This window comes from Morone saxatilis, unplaced genomic scaffold, assembly GCF_004916995.1.
Source record: "Morone saxatilis isolate NCDOM2014 unplaced genomic scaffold, NCSU_SB_2.0 Contig5, whole genome shotgun sequence".
Taxonomy (NCBI): Eukaryota; Metazoa; Chordata; class Actinopteri; family Moronidae; genus Morone; species Morone saxatilis.
The window spans coordinates 17,167,061-17,182,575 of record NW_023340095.1 but is presented as its reverse complement, the minus strand read 5'-3'; the positions used below and the strand labels follow the sequence as shown (position 1 = coordinate 17,182,575).

At 36.7% G+C, this 15,515-nt stretch overlaps 1 protein-coding gene across 1 annotated transcript in view; it reads right to left on the bottom strand.

Annotated features, from left to right (window-relative positions):
* Positions 1-135: 135 nt before the first annotated feature.
* uxs1 (UDP-glucuronate decarboxylase 1) overlaps positions 136-15,515 on the bottom strand; it is a 23,535-nt gene continuing 8,155 nt past the window's right edge. Inside the window, exons 7-15 of the mRNA XM_035676365.1 lie at positions 12,843-12,947; positions 12,041-12,100; positions 11,279-11,400; positions 7,265-7,384; positions 6,772-6,815; positions 1,662-1,722; positions 1,490-1,547; positions 805-908; positions 136-520 (exon numbers count right to left, since the gene is read on the bottom strand). Of these exons, the coding sequence (XP_035532258.1) occupies positions 389-520; positions 805-908; positions 1,490-1,547; positions 1,662-1,722; positions 6,772-6,815; positions 7,265-7,384; positions 11,279-11,400; positions 12,041-12,100; positions 12,843-12,947 (806 nt within the window). The 3' untranslated portion in view covers positions 136-388. The remainder of the gene's footprint in view (positions 521-804; positions 909-1,489; positions 1,548-1,661; positions 1,723-6,771; positions 6,816-7,264; positions 7,385-11,278; positions 11,401-12,040; positions 12,101-12,842; positions 12,948-15,515) is intronic.

The window sequence follows — 15,515 nt, the reverse complement described above, 5'->3', positions numbered from 1 at the left end:
AAGCACTGATGCACAGTACGAGCCGTTTGCCAGACTGTCATGTCTGCCGTTTAAATAGCAAAAGCACAAATTCACCAAAACAAAAAAAGGCAGGCTGGGTTTCAAAGATTTCTTGCCTCAAACTTCTGTTTTTGATTCAGGCTTGTCCATTCAAGCTTCGGTGAGGAAGCCCTTACCCCACAGTGCAGCCGCAACTCCAATGCAAAGCAACACTGTCCTTTTTTTTTTTTTTTTAAAGAGAAAGTTTTTCTCTGCTTCTCAAAAAAAGACACCATATCCCAGAGTGCCCTACTCAAACAGTGTATTTCAGAGAGAATGAGTCTTGAAGGGTCCTCTGAGGAGTCTTAACATCCTTCTGTGTTTTGAGTCTGTGGTGGTCAACCACACTTCAGTTGTGTCTGGGTCTTCCTTTCTTCATGCGAGCGGCTTTAGGTTTGGGGATGTACTGGTTGTTGGCCTGGTGCTCGAGTTCCCTGCTGAAGTACTGGATAGTTTTGTTCAAGCCTTCCTCCAGGGGCACCTGTCAACGCAGCACACAACACACTGACGATACACTGACAGGATAACAGAGATATTAGCTGTTAATATATAAGGCAGTCATGTTGTCTACTGTTAATGATGAGTTACTGATGGAGGCTGCTCTCCAAAGACAGCTGAACAATGTAATGCTTTTACTCATTTAGTTCACCAATGATGACGGCTTCAAATGTTCATTATCATGACAAGACCCTGATCAGTTGGTGTTACTGGTTGCAGCACTGTTGCAGTAGGTTTGCAGTGTGTGAGAAAGTGCGTCCCACATACCACCGGCTCCCAGCCGAGCATCATCTTGGCTTTCCGGATGTCTGGTCTTCTCCTCTGTGGGTCATCCTGTGCCTCTGGAAGGAACTGGATCTGACTTCGGCTCACTGCGTGTGTGTGTTCATGGACAGTCACAAGTATACAGAGAGAAGGACACACGGTTATTCTCCTTACTTCTGCTTTAACACTGCTGATGAGATGAGTCACTGCAGACTGATCCCTCTGTGTCACAATGTGTAGATGCACTAACTCTACTACTGGAGCTAATGTTCAAAAATGTGCCTACATGTTCTGGCTATGGAGATGCCAGATTAAACCACCACAGCTGTGATTGTTCAGTTAAGCTGCTTTCTTTTTCTCCGACATGTTTCTGATGTTGGTAGAGATTATTCATTAGAGTAGTATAAACAGTATAATAAACAAAACGTACAGCCTGATAACATAGGACACAACAATAAAGGTGTTAAATGCTACACTAGGAAATGGATCCATTTCTATGCCAGGACTATTATGACACAGAAGCATAACTCCGCCTTAAAGGAACAGTGTGTAGAATTTACCTATGAATATTTATTACAAAAGTAAAGTGGGAGAGGGAGAGTAAGAGATAAGCAGGCAAGATTGCAATGTATGGCAAAGGTCAAGAGTTTGTAAAGATTAATAGAATGAAAGTATCTTGACGACTGACCGACGAGACTTTTGATGAGTCGAGCAAACTCCAATATGGTGTGTTCTTCTGGGTTCCCCTGCAAATAGATTTCATGAACTTCGGTCACATCAGTGTCAACAGGAATTGTTTGCCTATATGGAATTTGTTTTCTATTTCAAATGTGTCAAACAGCTGAGTATGATGAACTCACCAGATTGACTGGACTGCTGATGTTGCTGTTCATCAACAACACAAGGCCGTTCACCAGATCGCTGAACAACAAATTAGACACAAAAGCAGAAGAGAGATTTAAATACATTTTAAAATTCACTTGGAAGCTTCGCTTAGTATGAGAGCCGGAACCTTCCCCACAGAGATGTGTTTAAGAGAACATTATGGACCGTATATTCTATGTATAACATATTAGAAATTTACTGGCTGCATTGTTTCTACATTGCTTTTGTGTTTAGCACATCATCATAGTGGAACAAAACATACCAAGGCCAGGTGAGGCAGGTCAGCTTCACCATGCAGACTCTTTTTTTTTTTTTTCCAGCTCAACACTATAAACCCTCTTACATTTTCTTACAATGTTGCTAATTAGAAAACTTAACGGTTTATTTTCCAATTGTGTCATGCATATATAACTATACCCAGTCGGCCTGGGCTTACATCGCACCACAAATGAATATAAACCACAACGATAATTCAAGGGCATACATACACCACTACAAGAGGCAAACAGGGCTAAGAGTCTGCAACCATGCCAGGTGCTCAGTGGAGCTGTACAAATGTTCACCTTAGTTTAAAATGGTAGCATGCTAACATTTGCTTATTAATACTAACAAAATATAGCTAAGGCAGATGAACTGGCATTAGTTTAGTGGGTATTTGGACATAAACAACAGTATTGGACACATTAAACCAAGAGATCACCAAAGTTATTGCAATTCATTATAAATTGGAACATGAATGTCTCTAAATTTCTATTGAAATGCATCCAATACTTAAGACTGACAGCAAAAAGTGTAAACCTCATGTTGGTGCAGTCAGAAGATCATGAAAGCCAGTAAGACTCATCTTCTGGGGACCACAAGTGTACAAATGCCTGTCATCCTTAGAGTCATGTTAGTAGCATGGTAGCAATAATAACTATGAAATCATTTTCATAATTTTTTGTTTTTAGACCTTCATTTTTACAACAACATTTATAAATAACTGATGATACATATACCCCATAATTATAGCCTGGTGGAGAAATCTAAATAAACACTAATTAAATATGCCATCTGGCCTTATTTTCCCAGCGTTTGAACCACATGTGGCCCACACAGATACACACACACACAATTCATTAGTACAATTCTGTCAATATAAATTAGACCTTGACATTAGCAGGCACATGCAAACAGAGATAATGATGTGATGGGCTACCTCACCTACCACAGATCAGGGAATAGTGGTTGCAGGTTTACTATAAAAAATATCATCTTAAGCACTGCACAATATCAGTCAGCTCTACATTCTCCCAAATGTTAAATTTGCATTCATGCATTCATACATGAAATACTCATATTTGTTTTGTCCATCCCATTCATATCTGTGAGGTAACACCTCTCTTTTTTCAAAATGATCATAAAGTAAAATACTCCATAAAACATTTGAACAAAAACTGAACATTATGACCTTCATAATCATTAATAGTATTTATTACATGGCTGTATTAGACCGTATGTATGCATACAAACACGAGAGCAAAAATGTTTAATACAAATAAGTAGTAAAAGGGATAGTTTAAAATGATGGATTCTAGCATGACAGTTCTGTCATGTTGTAATCTTGTCTGTTCAGAAGATTTTGTAGCATCTCAATTCATCTATTTTAGTTAAGGTGAATGCATCCTAATAAACAAAATTTGCAAGGCTTTTTTTGTTTTGTTTACATCCTTGTTTGTTTATATGCTTGATAACAGTCTTCTTCCTCACTGCCTTGGCACATTGCTATGTTTGTCCATCAAGGGAATATTTTGAAATCATCATGACAAAACAAAACAACTAACACACTCATAAAAACTCTAATAGCTAACATCTTTAACATTTCATAGGGCTCCTTTAGGATTACATGCCAAAGAGTTACAGGCAGGCTGAACTGTTCTGCCTGCCTAGTTTCCACCATGTCTCTAACCTGGACAAACCATCAACAATGGCAGTTCTAAGGGGTCAATAGATTTATGGTGTAAATAACTGACTGACTTTTCATCAGAGAGAAACCATTATACCTCTTCTAGTTCTAGCCAAAGGCTGAATCACCTTTTCTCTCCAACATACCTCACTTGTCAATATTCTTGACCTATCACAGGTAAAGGAACATTGATTCTAGTGCAACCAACATCCATTAAATAAGAAGAGCAGAAATCAGGCCCTGAAGGCCAGAGTGAAAATCAACTTCTCTCATCTTCCCAATGTAATATAACTTATTACTCTGCCTCTCTCAGCATTACTCACAAAAGTGACAGAACAGCAGCACTAAAGAAGGGGGATGAAAAATATATAATTATGGGAAACTCGTTTTAACATTAGACTATTAGACTAGATCTATTTAACTGATGTATTCACGTTACCACATGTCTCATTTCACTGTAACACTGGGTATCTCAGTGAAAAAATGTCACATGAAGTCACTGTAAACACTACTGCATAAAAGTCCACAACATACAGGAGGCTCTATTCTATATATCTATATCTATATTACTCATGAAGTGAATGGGTTTAGAGAAGGACTTGTTGCAGTAGAATAAGCTTGCTGCAAAGCATTTCTAACACCTCTCCAGCTAGTGTTAGTGTGTGAGACCTGTGACAACCTCTCTCCTCCTTTTCTTGCTGTGGCGCTTGATGGACAGAAACTGGAAGACCACATGCTGAAGACTGGCTTTGGAATGGCTGGGAAACAACAACGATGTAAGGGAAACTGGGCCAGGATCAGTTGAGTAATGATGAAGCTAAAAACAATGACCCCTGTCTGGCTTGTGTGAATATTCTCATCACATTTAGAGAACTGTAGATTGTAGACGCCAGGAACGTTAATGACTCATAGTTGCCAGAACATCCATTCAATTTCTAATTCCTACAGCTGTTTTTGTAAGCTTTATACAGAGGAGCAATTAAAGGAATCCTAAAAGGAAGAGATGTCCAAGAGAGCATTTTGTTTTTTCTTTTGTCAATCTGGCATCCGAACAGATTTGTCTTTTCAACCAAGGCATCAATATGCAGTTAATGGTGAGAATGCATGAAACAGAAAATTAGCTGTTTTAAACAAAGACAAACAATTACGCCAAGGTCACCAGCAACTCATTCAAGTACACTAGAGGGGAAGATAGCAAGAATGGCAACTATATTGACTGACGCTCAAAACAACAACATCATCTGTCTTTCTAGGAGCTAGCTGGTTTTCAAATTGATATGTTAGTATGCATTAATCACTTGTTTTGCCAAAGTGTGAGTGGGTTGTAATGTTTTATGAATTGATAAGCTTGTACAGATTGTATTACTAACAGAATGTAGCCCTTCCACATGTAGGATGATATAACTGAGCCTAGCTGAATTGGGTGAGTAATGACAGCATAGGGAGTTGGGAGGAATCTGTAGTTGATATGAAAAGCAAAAGATTGTCCACATAGAGGGACACTTGACGTTCGACTCCCTTCCTCCAAATCCCGGAAGTATCCTTGCAACTACGGGAATGCAATTTGTAGTGGCTCTATGGCCAGATCAAAAGGTAATGCAGGTAATGGGCTTAAAGGGTATGAGTTCTCCATAGGAGGCTGAAAGGTTGTGACTGTTTTGAGCTGATGAGGACTGAAGCAGTAGGACACAAATATAAACATTTTCCACGTGATAAAACTTCAAAGTCGATTTTTTGTAAAAGTGCAAATAAGCAGGCTGCATGAAAACTTGAAACAACACATTGCAATAGGAACAACAAGTGTAAAATATGTGACACAAAATTCTAGGGAAAACAATATCTATTCCTCCAGCCCTGTATAAAGGGCAATCCACACATTTCTGAAGAGTTTTTAACATCAGTCACTATACATCACAGGAAAGGTTAGCTGCCTTTTCTACAAATTTATCAGTTCATTTTCTTCTGGTGCCCTCAATGAAGCTAAATCTCTGTACAAAGCTGTTCATATCACACAAATCTTGACTTATGCTGTCAATATAGTGTGTTTTGAATTGATTTGGGGAAGCATGTCACCGTATGGTACATAAGAGACATATGACAGGGCCCTCACAATTGATCAAAACCCCCAGTTTCACTATCAGCTATCCATGGAGAGGAACAAAGGGCAGTTTTTTTTGCCCTTGAATGTCTGACTCTGAAAGTCCTGCATGTTTTATATTTGTCGTTAATTAATTTGCTGAGATATGCCTTTCATATTTTTCTCTGTTGATCAGTCAGAAGAAAAAAAATCCCAGTTACATAAAAATAATAAGTCCATGTGTTTCCATGTGAGAAGACTAATAATAAAGGTCTAATTACATTAAAGTCATTAAAAATGATTAACAGCAAAGTGTAATCGAATGCTACTGATTATTAAAATTTGACAGACAATGAGCAGATATGACTGTGGGGAAGGGAGGCTACGGATGTGAGTTTACCAGAGTAATTTCAGGTTTTCACTTAAAGGAGAGTTTACGCGAAGACCTTGGCCTTTCACTGCTTACACAACACTAAAGTCATATAGGGCAGCAGGTGAATGTTTCGAAGAGATATGAGAGCTTCAAATACTCTGTGTCTTTGATCTCTCTTCTTCAAACTGATCAAATTAATCTCATTATCACCTGCACAGAAACCAATACTCCTTTAACCTGGCAGATATACAAACTGTATTTCTGCTCTTCCAGGGAGAAATGAATGCGCATGTTAATGATGTTAATTTAATAAATATCATGGTGGTATTTACTAATAAACTCCAAAGTCCAATACAAAGCAGTATCCCTCCACCTTGTGGCAAATGTCCATGAGAGTCCATGAAAGCATCAACATCCACACATACCTCTGAGGTCTGTCTCAGTGGCCACTAATTTAATTAAATATGTATAGGTAACTACTAACACTACATATACTATTTAATGACACTGCACTTTGATTGTTATCATTTATGTAATATTAACATGATTCATTCATAGTAAATGTATTGTTACATTGTTCCCTAAATGGTGGGTAGAGAACATTTTCTGTGACAAATATTTTGGTCCAGATTGAAGAGAAGAATGAAGCATTGCAGTGACATAACAACAGGTTTAATTTAGTAAACTTACCTTACATACTGAAAGGCTCTTGTTTGGGAACCACTACCATACACCTAGAACAACAGAAAACTGATTATCTTTCTGCATGATGCACATACCAAAGGTGAGTATCTGTTACCATGTGTCAAAAAATACATTTCTACTCAGCCTACTTAAAAAATTAGCACATTGCAAGGTTTTCTTTTTATTATTAGCAAGTGGAATTGGTGTCTTTTGGTATTTCAAAAAATATTCCATATAAGTCAAAATATGAAGCAGACTTGCATCCAGATTAGGGACACTGAAGTGTCTGACTCATTAGTTAAAATCATGTTTAAGGTTTTTTTATATTCTCTTATATGATTTAAGAAAAATACAAAAACAGTAATCAATCACCACCTCTCTGATGCCAATTCAGTGTGCACATCTTTACTAGTACTGAAAAAAAAAAAACAGCCTAAAGCAGGTTTGTCTCAAGCATCTAATAAATGAACATTAACAGTACAAAACTTAAAATGCGTACAGTTAGAGGTTCTCCCTGTAGAGCCTGCAGGATGAAGTTACTGACAACCCGTCCATCATTCATGTGCATTCGGGAACCAAATGTGTTGAAGATCCTTGCCACCCTCACCTCTACTCCTTCCTGTGAGTAAAGAAACAAGACAGTGGGTGACTCATTACTCATTTCTGAACTGTGTTTTTCCTTGATTTTACAGTTTATATTTTTGCATCCTGCATTTTTCCTGTAAATAATGCTGCATATATACAGTATGTATGTATATTTTGTAAAAAATAAAATATATAGCATAGTTTTTTCTTTAGGTAAAATGTGAATTAGTATTAGTATTTCTGCACAATAATTAGTCATTTGTACCCTTGGAATACTATGTATGAATAAATTAATAACTCAGAAAATAAAAGAAATCTGGATGACCTCAAATCAATTATTACAAGTCGAGATAAATAAGTTGATTTTTACAGTGTCCCACACAGCGTACTGCCTGGAGCCCCCTCATGATCAAATATTAGCAGTATGTCCGATATTCCTGCTGTTTGCCATCAAAATATACCAGACACATATCTGACATGGATGCCACTTATATTATATAGCTTAAAACAAGGCTGTGAACACATGTCAATCAGCCATCTCTGACAAGGTTTAACTTCTTAACTTTTTATTTTTAAGCCTACCCTATCAAATCTTAATACAAGTGGTGCATTATTCAGTAGGCCAGCTACAGTATATAGTAAACATGCAGTAACATATTAAGCCCATTGCCAGATATTTCTTCATCACCCATTTCTTGGCAAAACCAACAACCAATTTATTATTATCAGTTCTCTGACCTGATTTCTAGGTATAGCTAAATATGTTATGTCTTCCTCTTGGGATGTTGTACACTTCCACCTACACATGAGGCAATATGAACACTTATTGGTACAATTATTCTGGCCAAAATAATTGCGATTCACAATATTATCCCAATTATCATCAAAATATACTTAAATGTGTTAAAATGGCACTACAATATACTAGAATCACTTTACTTTACATTTTGTTAAGAAACAACACCCGAGACAGTAACCTCATCTCCTTGTTGTTATTTAGTTTTGAATCCATAGTATTTCCACACTACCGGTTTAATGTTTTACTGCGTGGGATTACAATGAGCAAGTAGAGCCTTCAACCATGGTGACAGGTATCTAGGCAGTTTGGACTGACTAGAAAGATGCGAGCCTTGTGGCAATTGAAAATACACGTGAGTATGACACTAGACTCTCTTTACACACTCCAACATTTTTCAATAAAAAATACCACATATGTGATGTAGGTCGTAAAATGAATAAAAACATGAAAATTATGTAGAACTGTCCCTTGAGCATGTGGAACATGAAATTCAATGGACACAACCTGCAAATATATTCAGTAGAAGAACAAGGACACAATGAGGATGTGTGTGTGTGTGTGCATATATCCCCTGTAAATGTAAAAGATGGAGTGTAACCTAATTAAACAACAAAACTCTGATTATTAAGAGGAATCAACTGAAAGCGGTATTAAAAAAGTCAGTTTGAATAAAAAAAAAAAATTAAACTCAAACGTTCTTCAGCAATTATAATACTATTGCTCGCCACTACTTTTATTTAACAGAGGAATGTGTGGTGCTGTTTTCCATTTAAATCCTGTACATCTGTGTTATAGTGTCTAATGATCTGTGACTGGTTATATATTGCAATAGGCAACCACATTGACTTAGGGTCAATAAATTCTTAATATTCTCTCTCTCTCTCTCTCTTTTATTTTATATTTTTTGTGCCTGTGAGGTTTAAATGGAAATATGTGGAAAGAGATATGAACAAGAAAGCCATGATTGTAGAAACAATATACTGAGAGTTATTTTCTGGATATTTCTGTATTAGTTCTGAGAAAATCTCTTCTGGATTCTCTGAGCTTACTTTCCAATGTTGAAATAAACTTCAATTGGTTCCATAAGGGATTTGAATGGTTTTGGATTTGATTTGATACTGAACAGATTTTTTTATTCTTTATAAAAAGATATCAAATAGCTTAGCTAGCTCTAAAAACGAACTGTCTGTCATTAGCAATCCACTAGTGAAAATAAATGTATTTGTGAAGCACAATGCACCCTTGTCCTTTATTGCATTCCAATAACTAAATAATTCTAAGGCATCTTATTAAAATCAGTATGCCCCTCTCTCATGCCGATACTGTATACTGAATGTTTCAACCAAATTAGATTAAAGTGGAAAACATTCAAGTATAGTCTGTGGTTGTGTTTTAAACCCGTGTATATGTATCCGTGCACAAGTCAAAGAATGTCATTAATGAAAACTAATGAGAAAATATGTGCAGCCTGTCCACTTCCCCTGGCTTGATGTTGAATGTTGGCAGGCGGTTCTGATGCACAGAATAATGTGATTTGAAGCGACACATTATAAGACAAAACAACTCCATAGTTATCAGTTTCAGGAAGTAACACCACCAGCATCAGTTAAAACACTAGTGCTAACATTTGCTACATTAGCTAGCTGTGTTGGTTCAATGGTCTTCTTGCTGTCAAATGAAACAGCCCTCTGCTGTGCTTAATTAAATCTGATGTGTTACATGTTTTTGAAGCACGTACATTTGCACATATACCGACAGTCACTGTTTTATCAAGAGAAGCTCTGTTTGGAAGAAAAAAAAGGCTTATTGTTTTTCCTGTACACCTGCCACGTGAAACCTTGACAGCCATTCACCAGAGTAGATCACACAAACACGATCGTACATATATACACACACTCACAACACAGGTATCTGCTGCTCTTCACTCCCTAGAGGTTATAGATCTCCTATACTAGTGTTACCTAAGTTTAGTTTATTTGTAACTTGAGGCCCCTCAATCATATGAAACAGTGGTTTAAACATAGCAGTGTATGCTTGTCTTAATCATCATAAAAAACTGGTCAAATGCATCATATCAACTTGCAATCAGAAGTCAACTTCCACAGTTTTCCATGTGCTTAATGTTTGCCATCTGTCTGGGGAGCAGGTAACACATGCTCTTTCATCCACTGCATAACCTACACTCATCGGTTTTTAAATGTTAATGCATTTTGATTACATGACCGGTAGTAGATTCAATGTGTGATATTCTTGTCCCTGTGCATAAATGACTGACAGTTGGATATTAAAAGCTGTCCATTTCCAAGAATTCTCCCAGTAGGTGTGAAAAAAAATAATGAGCAGCTGAGGAGGAGCAGGAGACGAGGCAGATAAATAAATATCACCTGCCTGAGGGAAAGGCAAGAGAAGTTAATCAAATCTGATCATCAAAGGCTGGTGTCAATCAAGTCATAACAGGAAAAAATCTAAAAGTCTCAACAACATTAGGATGTCTTAGGAAACACATTTTCAAGAGCTTTTTACTGATATCACGCTTGAAGTATGTTGTGAATTTTTCTTCATTTTTTTTGTATTTGTATTTTGTTTTACTGTTCAAGCCTGTTGAAATAAGGGGCACGGTTACACATCCTATTTTAGTATTCTGATAAAATAAATATATTTTCTTGTTAATAACATTTTATAGATCTAGAACAAAACAGGTGTTGATCAAAAAGGTTCACTTCAGATACTGGTGGCAATTTTCAATCCTAACATCCATAAATTCCTCTCTATTCAACCTCAGTCTTGGACATGTGTGCAGTACTACATTTTATATTATTATATTACAATCAAGAAATCCTAGAAATCAACCACAATTTGTTTTTGCACAAAGAATTATAGAGGTTTTGTATAACACCTACTGATAAAATATAGCAGAGATTATCACATTTGCAAGACTAACAAAAACATTGACAGAGCAGTGACAGTTTACCAGTCAACAGTTTTTGAGAAAAAGTGGAATTATTAAACTATTTTTCTTTATTTTTATTTGTAATTGTAGTTTTTGCTGATGGCTACATTTGCAGTCTTGTATATATATCAATGTTTTTAATTTGTAAGATTAGTACTGTTGAGTTACACTGATGATACCTGTTTCATGTAGGCATAACACATAGTCTCTGCTACACGTTTCCCCTCATCATAGCATGCTCGAGGACCAATTGGGTTCACGTGCCCCCAGTACTCCTCATTTTGTGGGTGCACCTCTGGATCTGGAACACAAACATTTTAGAAACATTTCAGCCACATTTTTAGATGTCATTGTTCTGCACAGACGACGTTGATTTGGAGGAGCATTCTTCCCATCTTTCAGAAGGACGTCTGCTACGGTTTAAACACTCAACAGACACAAACAACCCCAATTCGTACAATACTCTAATGGATCACTGAGCTGGCACACTAGGTTCAATTATGTATATTGATTGGTTTTCAGGATAAAGCTCTCTTCTGTCATCTCTAACTCTCTCTGGGATTTTTTCGCACAAATATTTCATTTTATGCTGTCAGACCAGCGGGAGTCTAGAAAGTAATTTATCATACATGCTGCCTCTAAAACAAGGATAACCATTCATGTTGTGCTGCTGAATTGAGACCTGCAAAGAGCCTTTTAAAATTATTAAGAAATATAGTGTTTGTTATTTTAGTATTGATTGATAATCAGTGTGTGAAAACAGACTCTTGGGATGTGGTTACTTAAGTAGTTTTTTTTTTACAATGGTTCGTCAATATAAAATTCTGTTCAACTGGAAGTCCATACATTTTGCTCATTGGAAAGCAGAAGCAGCACCAATTCAAGCTTATCTATGTAGTCCACTTTAAACACTTAACATAAACGGGAGACATCTTTCTTACCTCCATAAACCTCGGAAGTAGAAGCCAGGAGAAGTCTGGCGCCCACACGTTTGGCCAGACCTTGGAACGAACATCACAGTGAGAAAAGGCTTCTTTTACAACTCAACTCACCCCAATTAGAAAGAAGTGAGAGCACATACTAAACCTGCTGCCAAGGTTGCACACACTATAAAACTTAAGTGCACTGACTTTTTGTCTTCCATTACAATGTCCTGAATATAATCTAATATGTTAATATTCATACAGAGCTTTGTCAGTACAATACAGATAAAGACCTTTCATTTCATGAAATACAGATTTCATTTTTCAACCATCCACAGGAGATGCTCTTTTCATCAGTTTAATTATCTTACAGTCTGACATAACCCGGACAATATAAAAATAAATTAGGTTTTGACTCTCATTAAAAGCAAAGTATTTTGCTGGATATTTAGACTGTAAGCAGTCGGCATGAATCAAAGTTTCAAACATGTAATGAGGGAGAATAAATAAGTATTGTAGTTTTTCTGTTCCCTCTTTTGTCCCACACTACAATTGAAAATTGTAGTGTGGGACAAACCAAATCTAAAAGCACTGAAGAATCTCACCTTGAAAACAGTTCATTCATTGCACTGTGTGGGTTACTTAACTGTTTTTGTTGTATTAGAAATGCATTGCTCTTAAGAAAGCGTAACAAGAAGCACATTTAATAAATCAAATTTACTGTGTTAATGGTATGGGATTAGTTCAGACTTGGAAGCGTTAACAAAAGTGGTAATTTCAAGGTTTATCCTAGTCAGCAGCATGGATTTAATGTACTCACCGAGCATGTTAAGCGTGCCAATAGTGTTGGTCTTGAGTGTTTTGATGGGATTGTACATGTAGTTGGGAGGAGAGGCCGGAGACGCCAGGTGATAGATCTGGTCCACTGAAAAGTGAAGGAGAAACATAAATCATGTCACCTTCAAACGCACATCTGTTTCAGTAAAATGTATTTCCTTTGTTTTGGTTTCTAGGTTTTTGGAACCTTGCACTTCATGCTTTTACTGATAGCCAGCCATAGACATCCAACTATGGTGCAGCATAACAGGGCTGGATATTTAAGGCTGGGAAGAAAAAAAAAGAAAAAAAAAAGCTGATAATAGATAATAGATTTAAGATGAAGGAGAGTATGAGTCGGACACATTTTTGTCTGTCTGTTGCAACTAATGTCCACTACTGAGGGAAGCAAATTATATCTATACTTATATGAATGAATTTTGATTTTGAATCAGCCACTCACATAAAACTGTTCATAGTTACAAATAAGCTTATATACACTAAGTCTTCAAAGCCTCAACCATCTATGATCCATTCACCACAGCTCATCATATTCCCATTTTCTCAACCACTTTATTCCATTCTCCCCTTTTCAAGCTGAATGCCATCACCTATTGAAGACTTGACCTCTTGATTCTTGACCCAAGACATTTTCACTTTCATAGCTTATTCCATCTTCTCTCTCAACATTTCTATGTATTGGAGTACCGTACTTCATTTCCTCCCTATAATACAGAGAAACTGACATCACTTCATGTCCCAAAGTTTTTTAAAGAAATTTATTATTTATTTATTATTAAGTTTTTATTTCTGTTTTCTTGTATCTACCAAATGCATAGACATAATTCTATGGACAGTCATGGGGCATCATGGAGTGACCAAGTAATTTTTTATGGAGTTGGCAAGTCCTTTCAAATTAAAAGGTCTAGTGTGTAAGATTTAGGAGGATCTTTTGCCAGAAACTGGATATAATATTTATAGGTATTATTGTAAAATCACCTGAAAGAATGGTTTTCATGACCTTAGAGCAGTTTTTAATCTAAAGACGCCACAGGTCGCCTTCCATGAAGTCTGCTATGTTGAACTGTTTCTACAGTAGCCCAGAACGGATAGGGCCTTTCGTGAGTTTCACTCCCATTGTAGTTTCTCCTACACACAGCTGTATTCAAATCGTGGCAATCTGCAACTTCACTGCTAGATGGCACTGAATCCTACACATTCAATTCTTTTTCAATGCAAACCTCTCCAAAAAATCGAATCTTCCCGTTTTAACATTTATTCAGTAACATCACAGCCGGTTGTATGGCACTCAAAGCAGTGAGAATTTATGATAATACAGGGAGGAACATAAGAGTGGTATATATTGCTATTGTGTTCACTAGAGTCATGGACTTGGCTTATCTTCTGGTGCCTGTGTAACCCTACGCATATTTACGATTTGATGCTGCTGCTGTTGTGTCTGCAGGCAATTGTGAGCACCCACTGATAAATTGTATTGTGAGGTGACCATATCAGAAACACAGACTGTTGTCCAGAGAGGATAAATAGAGAAATGGAAAGAGTGTCAAATCAGCTTTCTAACTGTAACTCTATTTCTATATTTAGCTTGTCCTGACAGCCTATAACAATAAGCAACAAATAAGCAGCAAATGTGCTGTGTCAAAGGCTACATAAAAGAAAGGCCATTAGTTACATTAGATAATACTGCTGTATGCACAGAGTCATTTCTACAATTGAATGACATTTAATGACTGCATTGGCAAACATTTTTCAGAAGGGCAGACCTGGCATTTGTTTTTCTTCTTTTCTGAGCTGAAGTACAATGGAGGAGCAACACTATGATATCAATGGAAAAATAATTGAGATCAATGAAGATATAGGCATTATGGATTACCCTCTCATGGTAAATAGGCAGCACATTATTAAAGGTGTTTGACACGATTATGCTCAAGTGAGTGGATTACTGACAGCTTTTAGCTGTAATTTAAATTCATAGCATCACACATACGAGAAAGCTGACTGGGAACAGGGGGTAGGAAGTTAAGAAAAACACCTGCTTTGCAAGCCAATTTCTCTGCCATGTTTGTGAGAAATGGTGTTCCTAATTGCTTTTTACTTGACTGTATGTGCAACCACAAATACTCCAGACAGGAAATGTAACACTGTGACAGCAAAGCAGCAGAGTGAAAGAAAATATCCTTAAAACTGTCAATAACTGCTTGGACTAAAAATAATCTAATTCCAAGTCTGACACTTAGCTGCCTCTATAAATACTATATACTACTAAATGCAATTATAGTATATACAGCATATACAATGTACAATACAATGAAATCCAACACCACCACTACATCTTCCAACATGACATAATCTCAACATAAACAGAACCCTGTAATCTTCACTACAGGATTTATTGCTATTGGATAACATTGAATATACTTTATTATATACTTATATTTATATTTTGCACTTGACTTGTTTAACCGTTACAGTGATAAAGTAGATAAAGTAGACATAGGCTACCAATTAAGCCTTTCAGTATAGGAAAGTAAAAATAAAATTAAAATAAAAATGATCTTGTCCCCATGAAATAATCCCTGTGTGTGGATAGGCACTGTCTTCTAATATTATGCCATCCGGTCGGTTGGTTTGGAGCTCTCTGTATAAAGCACTCTCT